At 34.7% G+C, this 21,076-nt stretch overlaps 1 protein-coding gene across 2 annotated transcripts in view; it reads left to right on the top strand.

The window, feature by feature from the left end:
• The window catches only part of LOC108972283 (kinesin-like protein CG14535), a 239,412-nt gene that overhangs the window by 162,942 nt on the left and 55,394 nt on the right, over window positions 1–21,076 (top strand). The window contains exon 1 of one of the 2 annotated variants that reach the window (XM_018938833.1): window positions 164–204. The exons of the other annotated variant lie outside the window; for it this stretch is intronic. Coding sequence (XP_018794378.1) covers window positions 194–204 — 11 coding nt within the window. The 5' untranslated portion in view covers window positions 164–193. Of the gene's footprint in view, window positions 1–163; window positions 205–21,076 lie in introns of those variants that run through there. 2 annotated transcript variants of the gene reach the window in all.

The following is a 21,076-nucleotide window of genomic DNA, read 5'->3' as shown; positions in this document are numbered from 1 at the left end:
ATTTTCTATGCTTTTAAAAAATCAATAAAAATATTATAAGTAAATATAACGAAATTAAAGGGAAAATTTTTGAGTCAAGAAATATTTGGAAATGAGAATTTCATAAAATACAGAATAAGTATTTGCAAACAACTTGAATACAACGCAACGGAAAAAACAAGACTGGAGTAGTATTGGAAACACCAAACGCACAATGGATAAAAGGTGTGTAAATCAAGTTAAAATGGGTGTTATACATGGTATCGTAGATCTTATTAAAAAAATCCGTTCAAATAAATTTGTAATATTTTGGGGGTTTCAATAGGTCTTAGAACGTTGTTTTTGTTATAGTGGCATAATTCTGCGCAGTTGATAGTACTTAACCGAATAAAATATCCGGTTCTCAACTGCCGTAGGAACGAGGTCTTAAAATAACTAGTGTCCTATGGAGCCTAAAAGAAGACTACAATTTTAAAGTGTCGTAAAATATATAAAATTTAAATGAAGAAAATTAAAATATGTCAAAAACCTACGCAGAACTGTCTTTTTGCTGAGTTTAAGACGAGCTGTACTATAAAAAGAGAACGTTTAAAAGATTGTTCTGTAAATTACACTAATTTAGATATAATAGCATGTTTAAATGTTAAAATAAAACCATAGTAAAAATTACAAGATTTCGAATGCTCAAAATATTCTAATTCTATTACTAGACTGCGGTAGATAACTTTTAAAACAACATAAAAACATGGGTTTCAGTCTATTTCTTTCACATTTTCGTTTCCATCCATTTTCCATTTCAAAGGCTTCTGCACTGGTCTGTAAACCTAAAGCAAACAAAACGGAAACAAACGTCACCTTCAACGTCACCGAATCTATAATAATCCTCACACCTGCGTTTTTTATAGCATAAAAGGTGTAAAAAAATGTTTTCCTTGATTTTGCTCAGTAAATTTGCATGGCAGCTACACGCTATAGTTATCCAACCTGAACACTTTCTTTGGAGATTACATCATTGCCTTCGAACACAACGATCCATGCCGAATTTCTTAAAGAAAATTCGAAAGAGTTCCATGCAGAAACTTGATCTTGATCGACCACCTTATATATATACTATCTATAGTATTCCTTTATCAGACCCCACAATTTTCACAGAAAAGTTCGCTTGCAATATTAAAAATCGATATCTCAAACACTGAGGGACTGCTTCTCGCATATATAAACGTTTCGTCAGAAATTTGAAACATTTAAAGATAGATTATGAAGCAGAAGGTAGAAAGAACTACCTTTTTTTGCAGTAAAAAATATTTCCTGGCGACACTCCTGAGATTACATCCTGTGCCAACAGAGTTTTGTGTGTTTTGTTTAAATTCGATAGTCCTAGGTAGCGGTGGTGTTTTTTCACTTAAATATGATGGCTGTGGTTTGTTTACACTCTTCGAACGGTTTATTAGTATTATTTCACACATTTCTACTTTTCAAACCTCATGTTGAAGGCATTTGGTCTCAAAGAAATAATTGTGAAAATGTCTATTATCACCTGTGTCTTCCTACCATGGGGTCTATTTTGAGAGGGAACGTATTTTTTATATCCCACTAGTCTTTTACACTCTATCAAAAAACTTTTGAAAATGTTATTCCAATAACATCAGTAATTTCCCTTATGGCTGAGGATTCAAGTTGTAAAATTTCCGTTTTCATAAGATTCCCTATTCAAAGGTATTGGATCCGCTCTCTAATCGTAGAATGAATATCTATGTTAGAAGAAAAAAAGGCAAAAAAAGCAAATATAACTTGGTCTAAATGTAAATCCATCAAATCTTTAATACCAATTCACCACCAATTTCTATTTCATAAAAATATAATATACCTTGTTCAAATCTATTTTTCAAAAGCCCTTCCGCCAAAAATCGTGTTCTGAGGTTAGTAGATGCTAGATGAGGTATAGTAACCCGTTCCCAAACAGCTGATTGTTTCTTTACGAGACTTAGCTTAGAATTGTGTGAGTTTTTGGAAGCAGTTTTTTTTTTCTGTTTATTCAACATATTCAGAATTTTGGTTTTTTTTTATTCGAAATAAAAAACAGCATTTCCTTTTTGTTCTGTTTGTTGAACTACGAAGCTTTGTTATCTCATTAGTCACTGTCGACAATTTGTTGTTTTTCTACTTTTAATACATCCGTATCTATATATACCACAATCGATCGATTAATAAAGGGTAATATTTCAGGGTTCCCTACTTATTGAAAAAAAAAAAACCCAACGACTTCAAAATTAAGAGGGAATGTTTTTTATGATTCGAAAGAACATGCCTTGGCATTTATTTTTCTCAGATGGTCCGTTTGTTGAGGCCAATTTTCGGGGACTCGTTTGCGATTGGTAACTGGCGAATGATACGCATGATGTTTTGCTCCAAGACCTGAATCGGAAAAAGTTTGTCCGCACAGACTTTAGACTTTACATATTCCCACAGGAAAAAGTATAACGGTGTAATATCACACGATCAAAAAGGGAAATTATCTGCTCACAGAAGTGTTCTCTCACTAAATCCATTGATTGATGCGATGAGTGGATGGTGGCGCCGTTTTGTTGAGACCAAATATCGCCGAGATCATGAGCTTCAATTTCATGCATTAATGGCGGGATAGTGGTCGTCATTTACGGTTACGTTCACACCGTCATAATTTTTGAAGAAATATGCACCGATGATTCCACAACCCCACAAACTATACCAAACCTTTGTTTTTTCTAGATGAAATGACTGCTCTCGAATCTCTTCAGTTTGCTCTTTGTACCAAATGCGGCAATTTTCTTTTTTTCGTACCCATTGAGCCAGAAATAAGTCTCATCGCTGAACAAAAATTAGCTGAAAAACTTTCAGCTTCTCACTACTTTAAATTTATGTGATTTTAGTCATAAATGTAGTAGGTTATCCAGTCTCTTAAAATTCGCTGTCAATAAAAATACAGCTTACTTACAACCAAAAAATTATTAGTTCCTTTAATAATACGGATTTCTTAATGAACATATAATATTAAAGTTACACAGCGTGTTTCAAAATCAAACGGTGAAATCATTAAAAGCGTTAAAATAATATGATTTCCTGGCTGCGACTTCCCTGCAGCGTCTGGAGAAAGAAATACATATCAGACATGGAAGATATAACAGCGCCTATGAAAAAGAAAAAAACTGAAATATTCATACATTTACAGTTAAAGTGTGGTATATAGTCTGAGTCCATATAAATCCTTGCTTAGTTTAGTTAGCACTCCTGCGAGCTTAACGAAATCACACACAGCTCGACGCCGCATGTGGCGGCAAAGCTTTTAATAGCGAACTTTCGCCCACTTAGTTGCGTGGATATCACGTAGTGCGCTTTGTTCTCCGCGTTTTTAGTATTTCCACTATTTTTCTTTGCGTCTATGCTTTTTTATGCCGCTTTTATATGCGTTACACAGTTTTGCTGCCACTATTCATACGTTTTCACTATTTGAGTTTGTCTTTGTCTTTGTTGTAATTGCAATTGTCTTTTAGTGTGTTGTTGTTTGTTGGGCAAAAGGATTCACAATCGGCGACCCATACGGCCTGTTTAGGCGTAATTAATTTTGTTGTCATGGGGAGCGTAATCCCTATGCATTTATTTGTATATTCCCTCTGTTTGGTGTTTGCATTTACAGGTCTACAGGGTGGTTCAGATGGTGTGCTTTTTATCTTTTGATATTCGGTCTAATCTTCAAGACCTTGTTGACAGTTTCTAACTTTAACTCATTATTGGCTTGGTCGATGTTCTCTTTTTGGATCTAATTTATTTCGTGACTGTTCGTGTAATCTAATGATTATAATCTCCGATATGTTAAATTTGAATTTCGTTCTCAAAAAAAATTATTCATTATGGCAATGTCTTTCTTAGAGTTGCTCCAAATGGGCTCTAGAGTTAGAAGCTCAAAGATGAAGGTCCAAATGATGTCAAGAATCGAGAGTAAAGGTAATCGCTTTAGAAATACATTACCTTAAGAATAACTACGGATAGGCTTACCGGTACCGAGTGTGCTGTTCGGATCGATAACCCTTCTGCTGAGATAAATCGTTATCTTTTTTTGTTAGAAACTTAGAAGTTTACGGCAAAATTGCTGTCCGATAAACTCAAATCGACCTTGCCGTGGTGATCGAAGAGTTGGGCTCGATGGTGGGTCGCTTGTTTTTAAAAAATTCGGAAGATTAGGAAAAAATCGTTGTCCTTTAAGCCCAAATCGACCTTGTAGTGGTGGTCGAAGGGTTGAGCTCGATGGTGAGTCACTTTTTTTTAAGAAACTTGGAAGTTTAGGGAAAAATTATTGTAATTTAAGCCCAAATCGACCTTGTAGTGGTGGTCGAAGGGTTGAGCTCTATGGTGAGTCGATTTATTTTAAGGAACTTGGCAGTTTGGGGAAAAATCGATATCCTTAAGATCAAATCTGAGCTCGATGGCAAGTCACTTTTTTTAAGAAACTTGGTAGTTTGGGAAAAATCGTTGTCCTTAAGCCCAAATCGACCTTGTAGTGATGGTCGAAGAGTTAAGCTCGATAATGAGTCACTTTTTTTTATGAAACTAGAAAGTTTAGTGAAATTTTATTATCCTCTTCCAACTCCTCTTGAATCAAAGTGGACCTTGTAAGCAAATAAAATGAATTCTGTTTCCAAAATTAGCTTTAAAGTAATAGTCGAAGGGTTGAGACCGCTGCCGAGTCGAGATTATGAGTAATGTCAACTACTTTGCCAGTCTTCAGAACTTTTGAGCAAATTTTCGAGCAGCTCCGGAGGGTGCCTTATTTTTTAGCGATAATTATGCGTAAGGCACTTCATTTTTCGCAAAGGTACTGATGACTCTGCAAAGATTACCAAGAAATAGCTATCCTTGCCAAAATTAATATTTGTAAAGAAATATATATGGACCACCCTTTCTGTATCGCATATACATATGGCACACCGCGAAGTGTCATCTATGACAACAAAGTGCCCACGCCTGTTTAGAGCTCTCTGAGCCACAGCACAACCAACAAACCGTCCGCAATGAAATCAACACAGTGCAACATGAAGAGAGCGCCTTTGCTGGACTGCAGCGAGCTTTCGAGTGTGTGCCTTCACTTCGTGGCATATTGTCACTAGCTTGCGACTAAACGACAAATATTAACACACAAACTGCCGATTGCACTGTCACCTATATAAATACCCACACAAACACATACATTTCATAAATACGTATATGTAAATCGCACACGAAGGCGGTGCTGTCCTGTATCGGTTTATGTCACTTCCTCTTATGTAATTTGCAGTTGTAGTCCTGTCAGCTGTTTATCTTTACGCCAAACTGCACTAACAGCGCCACAGGATATGCCCACAGTTACGAATGTTGAATGCGGCTATCCCTTAATTAAAACTTCACCACTACCGTTACTGTACTCTCGCATAAAGCCGTGTTTGTTTTGCTGGTTATCGCTGTTTGCGCAAATTCATGTATGCATGCAACGGTACTACTACGTGCTACGTGCCACATCATACTTAACTTGGTTGCCACTTGCAATGGGTGCAGTCGTCATTTATTATCCTTGGAAGACAACCGCTGTAAGGTGCAACTTATTGATTGTTGCGTTGATACTCGTAGCGTGGAGCGCTCTCTACTTTTTCTTATTGGATTCCTAAATATGTACATATGTCAAGTAGACCGAGTATAAGTGTAATTCCTTAATTCAGGCTTCTTCAATCTTTAAGGGGGTATTCTACTCTAGAAATCAAATTTTGGCAGTTTTTTGAATTTTATTTAAAAAAAAAATTTTACTATCCATTTTTTTATGGTGTTTTTATTGATATCTTAAAACACAGAAAAAAAAAATGCAAAAAAATATTAAAAATTAAAACAAGAGAGGAGAGACAGGTGTAAAAAAAATGGCGCATCCTGGTGACATTGATTCTGACTCTCCTGGTGGTCTACAAAAAAAAATCAAAGGATTCTTAATCAGTAAGGATGTTGTTATAGTCACTATTTTAGGGAACACAAAAAAAATTGTTTTGAAAAATGGCGACTGCCTGTAAATAAAAATAATTTTTTAGGCTTGTTTTTTTTTTTTTGAAATTCCTATTTTTTTTTTTTAAAATATTAAAAACAAAGGATTAAGGATTATATAAAGATAAAGGATAAAGGAATATATAAAGATAAAGGATAAAGGAATATATAAAGAAGGTTCACACAAGATTTCAAGTAAATCGGTTGTATAGAACTTGAGATAATGCCGGTATCGTGTGGAAAAAAGTAGTTTCAAGAAAAACGCGTTTAAAAAAGTGAGTCTACCTATCTACCGGGCCGATCTAGATCTTTCTTCTAATAAATTTTACGACTAGTTTCTGAAATTTTATTTATGGTTTCGCTAAAATATGTGGAATAACTGACCTTGGGTTCGATTTGTTAATATCGTTTATTTTCAAGTTGAAAGCCAGACATCACTGAGAATTACTTTACAATGGTTTAGGAAATTTGGAAGTTCAGTAAAACATGAGGCCTCCGTCTAGAAAGAAAAACTGTCTGTACCGAAACCATTTTTCATATTTATTTGTACAACAGCTGATATTGATTTTAAAATCCTTTCCCAATTAATTCAAACGGAAGTCCTATATGTCTTTACAATCGAAATTTGTCGAGCAAGCATTTTGTTTGAAATTTGAAACATCCGCAAAGAGTAGAAGTTAAAACAGCCGGTTCAGATTTTCAGGATATAAAATATTTTCTGAAGACACTCCTCTGTCTGTCCTTTTTGTCATTTAATATAATGCCTGAGATTTACTTTTACACCTTTCGGACGATTTGAACCTCAAGAATGTATCTGGGTTTATAAGAATCCTTAATATAGTTGAAACCAAATTTATTTCACTTAAACACGAACACTGTGAATTATTTACTCTCTTCGGTCTAACTGATCTTCAAAACCGTTTCGTGAATATTCCTTTAATAACGTTGATTATCATCTATACCTTTATAACATGAGGTTCATTTAAGAGTTACATCTATGAGTAAGAAATTAATTTAGAATATTTTCGTTTTGTTAGGACTCAGCTGGATTTGTTAGGAATTAAGTAAAACCAAAAAGTTTTTGCATTCAAATTTATGTCAATTCTTTTCAAACGTTTATTTATACCAGTTGTCTGCTCGTTTCAACATTCTTTCAGTGGATGATTGGATTGGAAGAGAATGTGCTATCAAATGTGAGCCAATTCTTTTTAAATACCAGTTGATTTACGTTTCACAATTCGTTAAGTATTGACAGATTGTTATAGAGTTAGAAGAGTGTCTTTGCTACCAAGTTTATGAAAATTCCTTTTAAAGACCATAAATCTATTTTATCTATACCAGTTGTTTATTCGTTTCACCAATCTTTGAGTTTTGGCAGGCGGACATTGGGTTGGAAGAGAGTCTTGCCCACCAAGTTTATATCAATTCTTTATAAAGACCAGAAATCGATTTTATTTATACCAGTGGGTTGATCATTTTACCACTCTTCAAGAGTTGGCAAACGGAGCCTTTGCTATTGATGCAAATTCTTTATTAGAGAACACCAATCTATTTTATTTATACCAGTTGCTTGTTCGTTTCACCACTCTTTAAGCATTGACAGACGGTTATAGAGTTGGAAGAGAGTATCTTCAACTAAGTTTATGCCAATTCTTTCTACAGACTACTAATCTATTTTATTTATACCAGTTGCTTGTTTGTTTCATCGCTCTTTAATTGTTAGCAGATGGACATTGGGTTGGAAGGGAGTTTTTGCTATCAACTATGTGGCAATTACAATTAACATTTCTTTAGCAGAATGGGATTCGGCAGAGTTCGATTTAACTGTCAAGGATGTTCTTATATGGTATAATATTTTAAAGCCTTAATTTCTGCAACTGAAAAAATTATATTTCCTCTGAGACCGAAACAGTAAATATTAATTATGTGAGTGGAACTCCCGTCACTTGTTTCCTTTCGTTTAGTTAATTATTAATATTTCTACACGTTTATCCATTTATATCAACTTTAATGCATTTTAAAATGCAAACGGCAGCAAAAACTGCATAATTGCTTTAATTCATGTGACACGGAACATATTTTTTCTGATTGTTCAGCGCGCACTTTGACTTCCCCCAGCGCTTTTTATAATTTTCTCACATTCTCTCCTGCTTTGTTTTGTCTCTTGCCCCCTGTCACGCAACTTTTTTGCTTTCTCCAGCTAATTTCGCAAAGTGTGGCAATGTGGCACATGCCACATGACAAAGGTGTGTCATTCAAACACTCAGATAAAGCCACGCACACTTGCGCTCGTGTGGGTGCAGACAAATGCATTGGAGTGTGTCACTGTTATCTCACAACTACTTGCACATACATGCATGCGCCTGAGTATTTATGTGCTTTGTCCATGCAATTTCTAGCGCCATTAGAACACTTTAAATTGCAATAATTAAATGGGACTGCACTTCGTTCAATCAAGTTAAAGGGCCTGCATGGAAATGCCTTGACTCTTGGGGGTAAACTTATCATGAATAATGTGTGGGTGTTTGTGAATGTATAATATACATACATATGTACGGGCACTAACAAGGAATACTGCTGTTATACATTTTGGGCCAGAGTTGAGATGGGAAATCGAAAATATTTCATAATAAATTTTTAGTATGATTTTCGTAGCGATTTGAAAAATGCCTCCAATAGTTTCATAGAATTTTGCGGAGAGGGCAGACCTTGTTCTGGATGTGCAAAGTCGCCTTTCGTGAGAATAGACAAGCACAATAAGTTGCGAGATAAAAAAAAAATCGAAATAAATGTACACACACGTGTAATTATATATTTTTCAAAGTCTTCTGAATCACGACACAATCGAACTGTGTGCATTTCTAAAATTCTCAAGCGAGACTTTTTTGTTTAAATAAGTGCCACTAAAACTTCTAAAAATAACTCGAAAATTATTAAAGTTTACAAAAATCATTTTAGCGGAAATCGTGCCAACACTTTTCCAGAATTTTTTTTTTTAAATAATGTACTCTCATGCCCTAAAACCTATATAGCGAATATGGGTATGGGTCCATGACTGATATTTTTTCAGAGTTATATAACTGTTATATGTATCAAATAAATTTTATGAAATAAAATGTGCGTTTGGTATTTAGTATTTGAAAAGAATTTCAAACAAATAGCGATAAAGTTGAAGTTGAAGCAGCCCAAATCTGTCGAAAAAGTCTCAGTTCTGTACTCTGTACATGTCTGTCAGTTCGAACTAATGTCACTGTGAAATCTATAAATTTAGTTTCTAAAGTACCTATCTCCACGAAGTATTATGGTCAGATGAAAATCCCGGTCCCCATAACATTTGTCTATCCACGAGTGGATGTCCGGTGTATGTCTATGGGTCCAGCGCCTTTTGATGGAATATGATGTTGCCACCGCTGCTGCCACATTTTGGTGCTCTTGTTCCTCTCCGCTGTCTTTGCTGATACTGGCGCTGATAGCTGATATTATCGCTCGAGTTCGTTTCTCTGGATGACAATGGGCGACATACTGGCTAATATTTCAACCGCGCCGGTTGATATAGTCCGGAAATCACTTATTACTCGAATTGCAGAAAGCCTATGCACGCAATTGTTTGCTTAACATATGCTTTTATATTCAATATCTGTATCCATATTGGAGCTGCCTACTATTATTACGGTACTCATTGCGTTTGCTATTAAAAATCGCACGCAGTCTCTATCTATCTCAATAGAGCATTATAATTATATATCATTCAGAGTATTATAAATTTTGTTAGCTTTACGTCAGGTGTTCTTTAAATTTTCATTTGGAATTCAATATTACTCCCAGATACTACAATACGGCTATGAAGCAATCTCGCACTCCCCAATGGTGAGCTCTATTCGTTCTTCCAACTTCATCGTGCTTGTGAGCAAAACTTCTTTTTTGTGCTCCGCCAGTTCCACTCTCACAGAAGAGCACCATTGCCATAGAAGATGTAGCCACTCATTGATTTATTTCTTAGGTCGACTAATTGTTTAGCCACTACTGTTGATTGCTGTCTTCTGAGCACTGAGGTTCCATAATAGTGAGCCTAATACTGAGCCTTGGGGTACTCCACTAGAGCTAGCTATTGCTGCCTTCGTCCGTATCAAAAATCAGCCTTCACCTGTTTATTATAATCTGGCTCATTTCGCCAATAAGGCGACAAATGTTGGTTTCCAAATAATCAGTCATAAATAATATATCTGCGCAAATCATCAGCTGGTTGTAACCACGCAAAAAATCGATCATTGGAGTCATATCACCCGAACTAGCTGTCAAACTGACATTGATTTATTTAACAAAAGTTCATTCCAGTCATGAATTGATTTCGTCAAAATTATGATTTCAATTTGATAATAGTCTTGAAAGCTTTCACTCTAGTAAAACATACTACTTAAAAACCAAACCCTATACATTTTTCAATGTGTGAAACATCATAATATTATAATATATTTAAATATTCAGCTTTCTTCCGCGTATTTGCAGCCAAAAATTGCAGAAATCGGTCTAATGGCGCATATCTACTGCCAGCATTCCTGATTTTATAACCTGAATAGGGCATATTTTGCTTGCCATGAAATTTGTAAAAGGCAGTAGAAAACATCGGCGCAACTATAAAGTATTTATATTAATGATCGCTTTGAAGACATGAGTGGTTTTAGATATGCCCATCTATCTGCCTGCTTACCTACGGGAAATAGTCCATCAGTTCTTGAGAAGTTGTTCTGAAATTTTGCACACGCTCATTTCTTTTTAAGATGCTAAATATTTGTCGAAATCACTGATGTCTGTCAGTTATATATCGGTCATATAGCAGTCATACAAACTGAGAGTTCAAACTCATGTCCTTGTATGGAAAACTTTTTTCTTTAACGAGATATTTTGAAAAAACTTGCATGAATTATTTTCCAAAAGTAATGCCACAATATGCGAAGAGATGGTTCTTATCGAACCACTAAAATATATAACTGCCATACAAACTGAGAATTGAAACTCAAATTCTTGTCGGTAAAAATTTTGTATTTAACGAGATATCATCCAAGAAATGTAGCAAAAATTTTTTAATTTCTAAGCCAACAACATAATTTCGAACCAGATTGTTCAGATCGGACCACTATAGCATATAGTTGCCATACAAACTGACCGATCGAAGTTAAGAAAAATATTTTATATGCCCTTTAATGATATAACAAATGCACTTGTGAAGGGTATAATAGCTTCGTTGCAGTAAAAATTATTTCTTCATGTTATTCATTAAATTTTATTGAAAATAATTTGTTTTTCCAAATTCTTAATTAAATTTTTACAACCAAAACTATCAATCGACTAATGAGGCTGTGCGTATTAATTAAAAAATTGCAAATTATTAAATGAATTCTTATTTAAGTTCTTCACAAGGTTTTAATTTAACAATAAAAATCGTGTGATAAAATTTTCAATAAATTCTTTTACGCAAAAATGTATAGTCAAAAATTTGTTTTACAATAACAAAATTMATTGTAAACATGCAAACACACGCACGCACATACACACGTATATACTTATGCGCCACATTTAATTTGCAATGTGAAGTGTAATGAATATGAAGTGCTGAAAGAGCGAAGCCAACGGAAATTCAGCGAAAGAAATTTTAATAATTGCAATTTAATTGCAAATAAAAATTTAAAATTAAATAATCGAATAATTGCGAAAATAAATCAATGGTGTATTATTAAAGTAAAACCTGACACATCACTTGATAGATCAGTAGCCTAAATTATCGACATTTTTCTTCAATGGTTTATAGCGATCGTTGTTGTAGCGGCAGTAAATATTGCTGAAGCGAATGCTGGCGAGTTGACGGCGAAGAAAATTCGGGTTCATACCGGTTACATAGGCCCAACTGTCGTTGCAATGCAGAGCATTGCTGATAATTTTTTTTTTTTTCCTATCAAAATCTATAAAGTCCTTTAAAGCGAATTTGCCATATTTGGCATCGACTTGGACTAGTATGAGTATGCTTTCGAAGCCCACGATATTGTTTGAACAAGGAAGTAATCTAACGTGTTGTATGAAAAATTTTAAGATTGTGCAAATCATAGATATCAATGATGGTTTAGCTTCCAACCTCACTGGTTCGTTCAGTTCCAGGCCTTTTAGTCAAACAGTTTTCGCCTCACCATTTTCTACCTTAATTCCTTTGCTTTTACTGAAATTATATTCTAGCATTTTTTCAAACTTCTTCTGGTTCGGTCCGTATTCAGCTTCCTCATATGATTGTGTGGAAATTCGAAATTTTCATCAGAGGCACGTATAATTTTAGTGACTTTCTTAGATAGTTTCTTTGTTTTTCTTCAATTTCAATTTAATGTTTAAATAACTTAACCTTACGTCGAGAACTCTGTTTCTGCTTGATAACAGTTAACCGCCTTTATACTCTGAGCTCATCTCTCTCATATGGTCCTTACTAAGTTCGAAAATTTCTTCAGTGTCCTTTATCATTATTGGTAAGTTTCTTAGATAGTTTCTTTTTCTTCAATTTCTCAATTTTTAAGTAAACCAACCTTACTTTTGTCGAAAACTCTGATTCTGTTTGAAATCACTTTACCACTTTTATATGGTACTATTCCAAAATTATTTGTATTTTGTTATATTTTTCATTTTATGGCGAGTCTATTAGATTTTTTCTTTCTCACAAACAACTTTTTGTACAAATATTTTCGTTCGAGCACTAAATAGTGAGCTTACTTCTGTAGAGCATGCCTCAGTAAAGCTTCAATAGTATTTAGAAGCATAATTTTTTTATCATTTAAAACTTTTTATAGTGATTTAAGCAACATATAGGGGTTTTCATTTGGGCACCACAAAATTACACTGACTGAAAGGCGGCATATTTTTTACATCTTTTTTGATATATCTCTTCAGTATGGTGTCCCATTTCATCATGGTGAGATATACGATTCAACTTTAAAGGTTATAAGTCCTGATAATTTTTTTTTTCCAAAAATATGTTCATATTCGAAAGACTTTTAAGTCAAAAGAACTCCAGAATTTGATTTAAGGGAACTAATATTAAATAAGCCAACAATTTTGACCAAAGATAAAAGTGTCAAAATATCTTTAGTTGTGGGTAGATGACCCTGAAAGAGTTTTGTTTTTACTTATAACAGTTTTTGTCTTATGAAAAAGTTGTTAATACAGTGTTGAAACTTATATCGATCAAAGTCGATATGTGTGACACCTAAAATGCAAGACAAAGTCTCAACAAAAAAATCGGAATTGAGTTTTTTAGTGCTTACGATTCACTACATCATATATAAAATGTTCAGCTTCTGCTGTCATATATAACCTATATATAACCAACATATAGGCATTTTTTAACCATTTTATAACCAAAACTTAAATTTTGTTTTAATATGAGTATTTTCTCTTTTATCGTTTTAATTCGCCTGTAAACTTATAGTATGAAAAGTGATGTTACGTTATCTTGCATTTTTGGTGACCTTTTCGTGCCCCTGTGTAGGGTATTAAGTTCAATGAGGCTCCATATTACAAAAGTTCTGTTTTTTTTTCTTGTCTCACTGCACTAATGCTATTAATAAACAGCACAACTATGTAGTAAAACACGTCTGCTACTTAACTTAATTCAGCTCAAATTATTTTTCCTATAGTCCTGGGATGGACTCCACAACCTACGCGACTTATTAGCGAAATAAGTAAAAAAGGCACAGACAAAGATGAATGCTCGTACCTAGTTCGATAAAAGTTGACTCATGCTGCTTTAAAGCTGATATGGTTTTATACATACATATATATAAATATGTTTGTATAGCATAGCGTAAAAAAATTAAATAAAAAAACATCCTTTTGATGTATTCACCAGACGGCGCCCGATAGTGCTACTGCTTTGTGAAACTAATTTTTTCCATTTATTTCTATATTTTTTTTTATTATTCTTTCTTTTTGTTTTTGTTTTTTGTTTCGTTCGCCAACATTTTTTTCATTTTCCCATCGAGTCTTGATACTTTTCTTTATTTGTGTTGACACATAATAATGCAATTAAGACACTTCAAATATCTCGTGACTAACTGTTATAGACTTGAGGGTTCGCAATTATTACACTTTCATACTTGCATTCATACATTGTTGTTCTTGTGCTTATAGGTGGGACACGAATTGTGGTTCATAAAAATTGCAGTTTATATCCTTTATAAGGAAACAAATAAAAAAAACGCATTGCAATTAAAATTATGCGACAACAAAAATTACAAACAAAGAAATATTCGTTTTCATTTCCGGTCGTTTCTTTTGTGGCAATTACTCACCACTTTACCCTTTGTATTGAGTTTTTATAATTTTGGATTGCTTGGTTTTCTCATTTGGCTCTTAAAACTCGAACACGCAATCATATTTTAGTTATTAATATGTATGTAGTTATCCCCCTGAAATATGGTCTAATTCGAGGAACAAAGTAGAACTCATATTACTATTAAGGATAAATTCCTTAAAATTTTTTTTAAAAAAATTCCATTTAAATTTTATAAAGGAATAATAATACTAGTATATTGGCACCTAAAATGCAAAACAATAGTCTTCAAAATAATCGAAAATCGCTATCAGATAAAATAACCGATTTATAACCATTTTACAAAAAAAAAACACAAATTTTGTTTAAATGCACGAACTAGTCACTCATTTCAGAAATATCCTTCTGAAATCCGTGGTTACGGTAAATTTCCGGGCACTGTAGCATATATCTACTATAGCTACGATACAAACTAATTGCTCAAAATCAAATTATTTGACAAGGTATCTTCAAGAAATTTGACATCGATTATTATGGTGGTTGTAGCAACGCTAGCAATCTACCAACATATTATTCAGATCAGACCACTATAACATATAGTTGCCATTCAGACAGAATCATCAAAGTCTAGAAAGAGATATTTTTATATATAAGAATGGCAAAGTATTTTTTTTTTTTTTTTGGTTTTTATGTTTGAAACTGTTAAAAAATCAATTACAATCATCAAAACACAATTCAGTTCTATCATCATGGACTTTTCTCATTCGGCAACTAATAGACTGGTTCGGTCTTTGCTACTGATATATTTATCAAAAAGCAGAAATCATGACAGATATTGCATACTTTTCAGCGCGTATAATACTAATTTTGCTATTATTTCCAAATGATAAAGTATAAATTTATTGTGAATATCTTCACTAAGCGTCTTTAAAGTACTAATAGGCTAAAAATAATCGAAACATTTTCCATAAATATATTTAAGCTGAAGAACACATAATTGAAAAAAATGTATATATACAGTGAAGCCAATGGCAATCGGGCACTGACAAATCCGCAATTTTTTTCCGCTTGTGAGAAGTGTCTACTAAAATATATAACTAAAGAAATAAATAAAAATAAGTGTTTTCTTTTTTAAATAATTACATTTCTTTATGTTGTAACTTACATATTTCATTTTTATTGTAACATGTATCAATAATTTCGTTTGTGTAAATTACTCTTCGACGTAACTTTTCTTGATCCTTTTTTATTGAACTGTTTTCAAGGTGATTTTCAACAGTTTTGGCGCTCTGAAATCCATTAAACTTATCACTAGCGAATTTTTTAATGTAACCGTTCTAGTACTTCAGAATATGATTTCATTTGGGAGCATATATGAATATTTCATTGAGGTCTTCGGTTTCTCTTTCAGATAATTCTTCAGTAACATTGTCGCCAGTGATAATATCTATATCAGTATTAATGTCCCCTGTATTAACAATTTCGTCAATTAACAAAAAGTCGTTCGAATGCTGAACTTACTGTTTTTTTTTTTTTTTTTTTTGTTAAAAAAACTGTATCAAGTCGCGAATGGTGCGCTTATTGGAGGAGTCGACAATTATATTACAAATTTTGTCATCTCCGATTAAGGCTCCGACTGCTCCCATTCCGCTCGGACTAAGATTTTAAGAGATGTTCCAACTATTACTGCAAATAGCGGTTTCGCTGTATATCTCGTAATTCTTAAAAAATAATAACTATATATGTATATATTTTAGATTTTTTTGTAGTTATTTTTTTTTTAAAACGTCTGGCCAGATTTCAGCGCAATGATTATCATGGTTTCCATTGGTCAGTTTTAATGACAATAAATCTATTTGAATGTTACTCCTTCGTTCAAGTGTTTAAGAACTGTGTAAAATTTCATGCAGATTGGTTGAGTAGTTCTCGAAAATCTTGCCAACCGACTTCAAAAACACAGTGCCGAGAAAAACCCGTTTGATGACGGCGCACTTAGCCTCTCAGGTTTTAATGTTAACAAAAATTCGCACTTCTACCAATTTAAATTATTAATGAATTACATTTCATTCCGATTCCTGTAATTTGCTGGCACCACCAATAACTCACAACATAGCGACCAACTGATTGCCACAAACCGTGGCTGGAGGGGCAACTGTTGTCGAGCCTGCTTTCAGTTGCGCCTTTGGCCATATCATTGCAACTCACTTTGCTGGAGTGTTGCATGGCGGCAATTATAACACCTACTAGGTAGAACACACACACCTTCATATAAATAATTATATATACACGAGGATATACATGTGTATATATTTTTATGGACATATATATTTATATTAAAACATTTATTCCCTTTGCATTTGCACTCCCTTTGCCATCACCAGTTTGCTTGTGGTTTCACTTGTCACACATACGCACTCAAATACACACAGCAGCACAGAAGCATACTCCCACCTACACACACTCATACAAACACTCACTGGCGGAAGCATTCATTACTCCACTTGAATGCATTTTTCACTTTCATTTCATTTGTTTGTGCCACCTGCCTTGCATTGCAAATAAATCGCCACGAATTGTGTGTGTGTATGTGTTTGTTGTTGTTTGCGGTGAGTTGAATGCAATTCCGATTGCAATTGAAGTGAAATAAAACGCAATGAAATGAAAAGCCTGAAAGCCTCATTTCAACACCTCCACGCGAACGCATTTCTGCATCTAATTAAAAGGCGCGAAAAGTGAGTCAACTGAAAGTGGAGTAATTTCGGTTTTTTTTTTTTTTTGTTTAATTCTTTTTGTGCTTTTGGCATCAAAGGCGCTATAGAGTTGGAGGCAATTTTTTTTTATTTTTTTTCTTTTGTAATTTTGAAGCTATCCAGAAAATCATTTTCCTTATTTAATACAATAATTGTGTTTCAGTGGCTTTGGTGCTCTAAATGAGCTGTGTAATTATTTTGGCATATTAAGTGGTTCTAGAAAGAATTCCTGTCTGACACCCAATAGTATGAATATTACTGCCTTTTTTTTTTGTATAATCTTCATACAAACTAAAAATATATGTACTGCGGCCAACTGAATCGCACGTAACTGATTTAGAAAAAAATTGTATGGTATATATATGTTATAGCGGTCCGATATCGGTGATTTCTTCATGATGTTGTATGATGTAGTGGTCCGATCTAAACAATTTCTTTGGAGGTTGCAATAATGTCTTAGGCATTAACCCAAATTTCGTCAAAATAAATTGCCTGACAAAAAAGTTTTCCATGCAAGCTCTTGATTCTGTTCGTTCAGGGTATATTCAGTTATATGCCGATATCGGAGATTTGGGCAAATGAGAAGCATTTTGTAGAGAAATGGACGTGGACTAAATTTTAGATCGATATCTCAACAACTGATGGACTAGTATATACGCGACATATCGACGGACGAATGGCCAGACAGACGGACATGGTTAAATCTACTCAGCTCGATCAAATTGAATTTCATATGAAAATATATATAATATACTTATATATATATTAAATGGTCTCCAACACTTCATCTGGGTGTTACAAGCTTAATATCATATACCCTGTTCAGGATATGAACAAAATCCGGAAATCCATGGTAACTAAAATGATTAATAGAGATTAAATTTAAGGACTTTGCTCTATGGGTAGAAACGAATTAGTCCTGAAAGAGAGCAGCTTCGGTACCTCACAGTTCTATTCATTAGAGCAACCCCAGATTACTCCAGATCGTTAACGCTTGACGGTCCGTTTAAAGTACTCTTTTTTAACCATAATCCAAGTTTATAACGCATTTAGGGCATACCATCAAATCCGAAAATATCTTTATTATTTATTAAAAAATATAACACTTTTTCAATATTTCATGGTGCAAGATTTGTAAAATTTAACAAATTTCTTTGCTTCATTGAATCCATATCGAATTTCAACTGGTATATGATAAACGATACCGGTGAAGCGGCCTTTTCAAGGGCCATAGAGCGAAGCGCTGTCGCTTGGAATGTCAAGCGGTTTCAATTCTTGCACAAGCCGTATTTTGTATACTTTCAAGTTAAGATCTCGACATAAAATGCACCAAGTCGTTCCATACGTCGAATTCGTTTGTATTCCTGCGAACGGTCTTCATTTACACTCTCAGCTACGGCTGCTATATTTTCTTCATAGTGTGCTGGAAGTGGTCTATTCGGTCGAATATTATCCAATAATGAATGCTGGATCTCAAGATCGTTGCTAGTATTTCGAATAGTACGCTCAGCAGACCGATTTTGTTGACCATTCCTTACTGAACGAGAAGCTACAGTTTAAGACACTTCCTTTATAGTTCAAAAATTAAAATTTTTGATATTAAAATATCAGTGTTGACATTTTAATTCTACAACTCTATTGAATTTCCCCCAAAATGTAAACTTAAAGCACTTATTGATTTTTTAAATCTCCACCCAAAACAATAAATTATCAAAAATATTACATTTTATAGAAGGCGGTGTAGAATTACACCCCAACGCCGCAAACGGCTTAATCCCAAGCACTTAAAAAGTACAAAATCAGTTTGAAATTACGAAAATCGCTGTGCACCCTCACCAACTATAACAACAAAAAAGTAAATAAAATAAAACCGAAAAAGCGAAAGTAAAATGGAAATCACCCTCAAGAGTTAATAACTTTTAAATGCTTGCAATAATCATTGCAACCGCATGCGGGATATAGACTCTGCTTGCAGGAGCGCAGTGAGTAGTGGGGGTGCTTGTGTCTCTACAGACGCCAGCATGCAACCCTCCAACGGGTTGGCAAAAGACTAACGCATGCCGCAGCCAAGTAGTGAAGGCACGCTCAAACACCCCGCCGATCGAAACTCCCGCAAGACCTGAGACAACTTTTCTGCATGAATGCGTGCCGCCTGAGAAATGCGCCAGCGAAGATGATGGGCCCCAAAGTGACTTGTGTCTTTAACGAAATATTACCGTTATTGCTGTTGTAGTTTTTTCGTTGTTTTTTTCCAAGACAATCCAAGGCTGCCACTCTTGTTGCAATGGCATTTTGCACTTTGCTCACTGCCGCGCTACGCAGCCACGGTTGGCAGCCATCATGTCATGACATTCCGGTTCACTTGAAAAAAGTTGAAGGAAATTTTTCGGACGCAAAAAGCCAAGTCATGTTTGTTGAGTGAAAAATCGTTGGAGGAGGGGTGAAATTTCGATGATAATGCGAAGATGGATTGACAGACGTAGACTCAGCTGATTGTCGGGGGCTGCTTGGGTGCGCAGACCGTTATTCGGTGGTGTCTGTGAGTTTGAAACAGACACGCGTAACATAATTTGATTTTTGTTCTTGTATGTATATTTGGCTTTTTTGAGGGGTTTGAAAGACCTCCAAACACCACGCGCTTTATGCTGACTGGCTTTTGCTTGGAGCGCCAGCTTTCTCTGCTTCGTACTTAGTGTGGCCGACGCTGAAGTGGCGTGGGCGTTGATGTAGAAAAAATCAAAGTTAATTGAAGTTTAATTCCCGGGTATTAGTGGAATTTTCAACGAAACAACATGCATTTCATTGTTGGTGAGAGGAAAAAATTCTGAAAACGGGAACGGTGCAGGCAAAAAGAGCAGCCAGCAAATCGACATTCATGCGTTTTCATAGCAAAATGCCGCGGAAAGTGGCAGCGCAAAAAGCAAATGACAAACAAATTTTTATTTTGAAGTTGTTTCGCTGTCAGAAAATTCCCCAACAACCGTTATTATTAAAATTTGTGCGAAATACGCGCTGAATTTTCGACTGTGGCTGAGCGAAAAGGACGAGTGCAAAGCGCGAAGGTAAAAAACAAGGCAAACATGTTTTCGTGCTTGTTAGCCGCCGCGTCGTGCACCCGAAACAAATTTGTTTAATTTCATTTCAACATTTTCAATTTGTTTTTAGTTCTCGTCATTTGTTGCAAGTGAAAGTGAATAACGCCACTTGTCATGCCCATTCGCCCAACTACTTGCAACCAAAGTTCGCTATGCAAAGCATATTTGCACTTTATGTTAACCCCTCCATCCCTCCATCCCTCAAACCTTCTCAATCCGCCACTATTCACTGCGTTTTTTGCTTGGTCTGGCGCCAGTCTCTCCGGCCAACTTTCACTCGTCGCTGCGAAAGTTTTGTCACTTCGCTTCTGCACATTAACACCCATTTTGTTGTCTCATATTTGACACCCTCCCAAACGCGATCCGCTGTGTTGCAAGTGCAAATGAAATGAAAATTTTTTCGCACCACTGTTGTCTTCTGCTGTGCGCGTTGCGTTATTGCTGTTGTTGTCATGTACCGAAGTTATTGGTTTTCCGCATATTTTACAGCACACTTTGCTCTCCACTTGGCTGTTATAACTTTTCCTGCTTTTTTTTTTTAATTTCCACACTCTGCTGGGCAGTGGCAAGTATTTGGTCGGCTGTCATCGCTTAATGAGTTTAAAACGAAATTAATTTGCGCGTAAAACCATGAAAAATTAACCGAAAATGAGTCTTCGTGAAAATGCCGTTATGAAGTGGGGAAGATATTCTCTCGGAAAGTGGGAATTTGTGTACAATAGTATATATAGGCGAAGTAGATGCCTTAATTTTAACAGAGGATATCAGTAAACTCGTTCCAAATCCAGCTATCAAATATAATAATAGGTTGTCAAATAAGTCTTGCGGTATTTTTATTGAATTTTTTTTCAGTTTTCAATTGTTCATTAAATTCTTTTTTTTTTTTTTTTTTTTTTTTTTGTTAAAAAAAC

Source organism: Bactrocera latifrons, unplaced genomic scaffold (assembly GCF_001853355.1).
Source record: "Bactrocera latifrons isolate USDA-ARS-PBARC rearing strain unplaced genomic scaffold, ASM185335v1 scaffold_39, whole genome shotgun sequence".
Lineage (NCBI taxonomy): Eukaryota > Metazoa > Arthropoda > Insecta > Diptera > Tephritidae > Bactrocera > Bactrocera latifrons.
The sequence above is the reverse complement of the archived record's forward strand: the minus strand, read 5'-3'. Positions and strand labels throughout refer to the sequence as shown.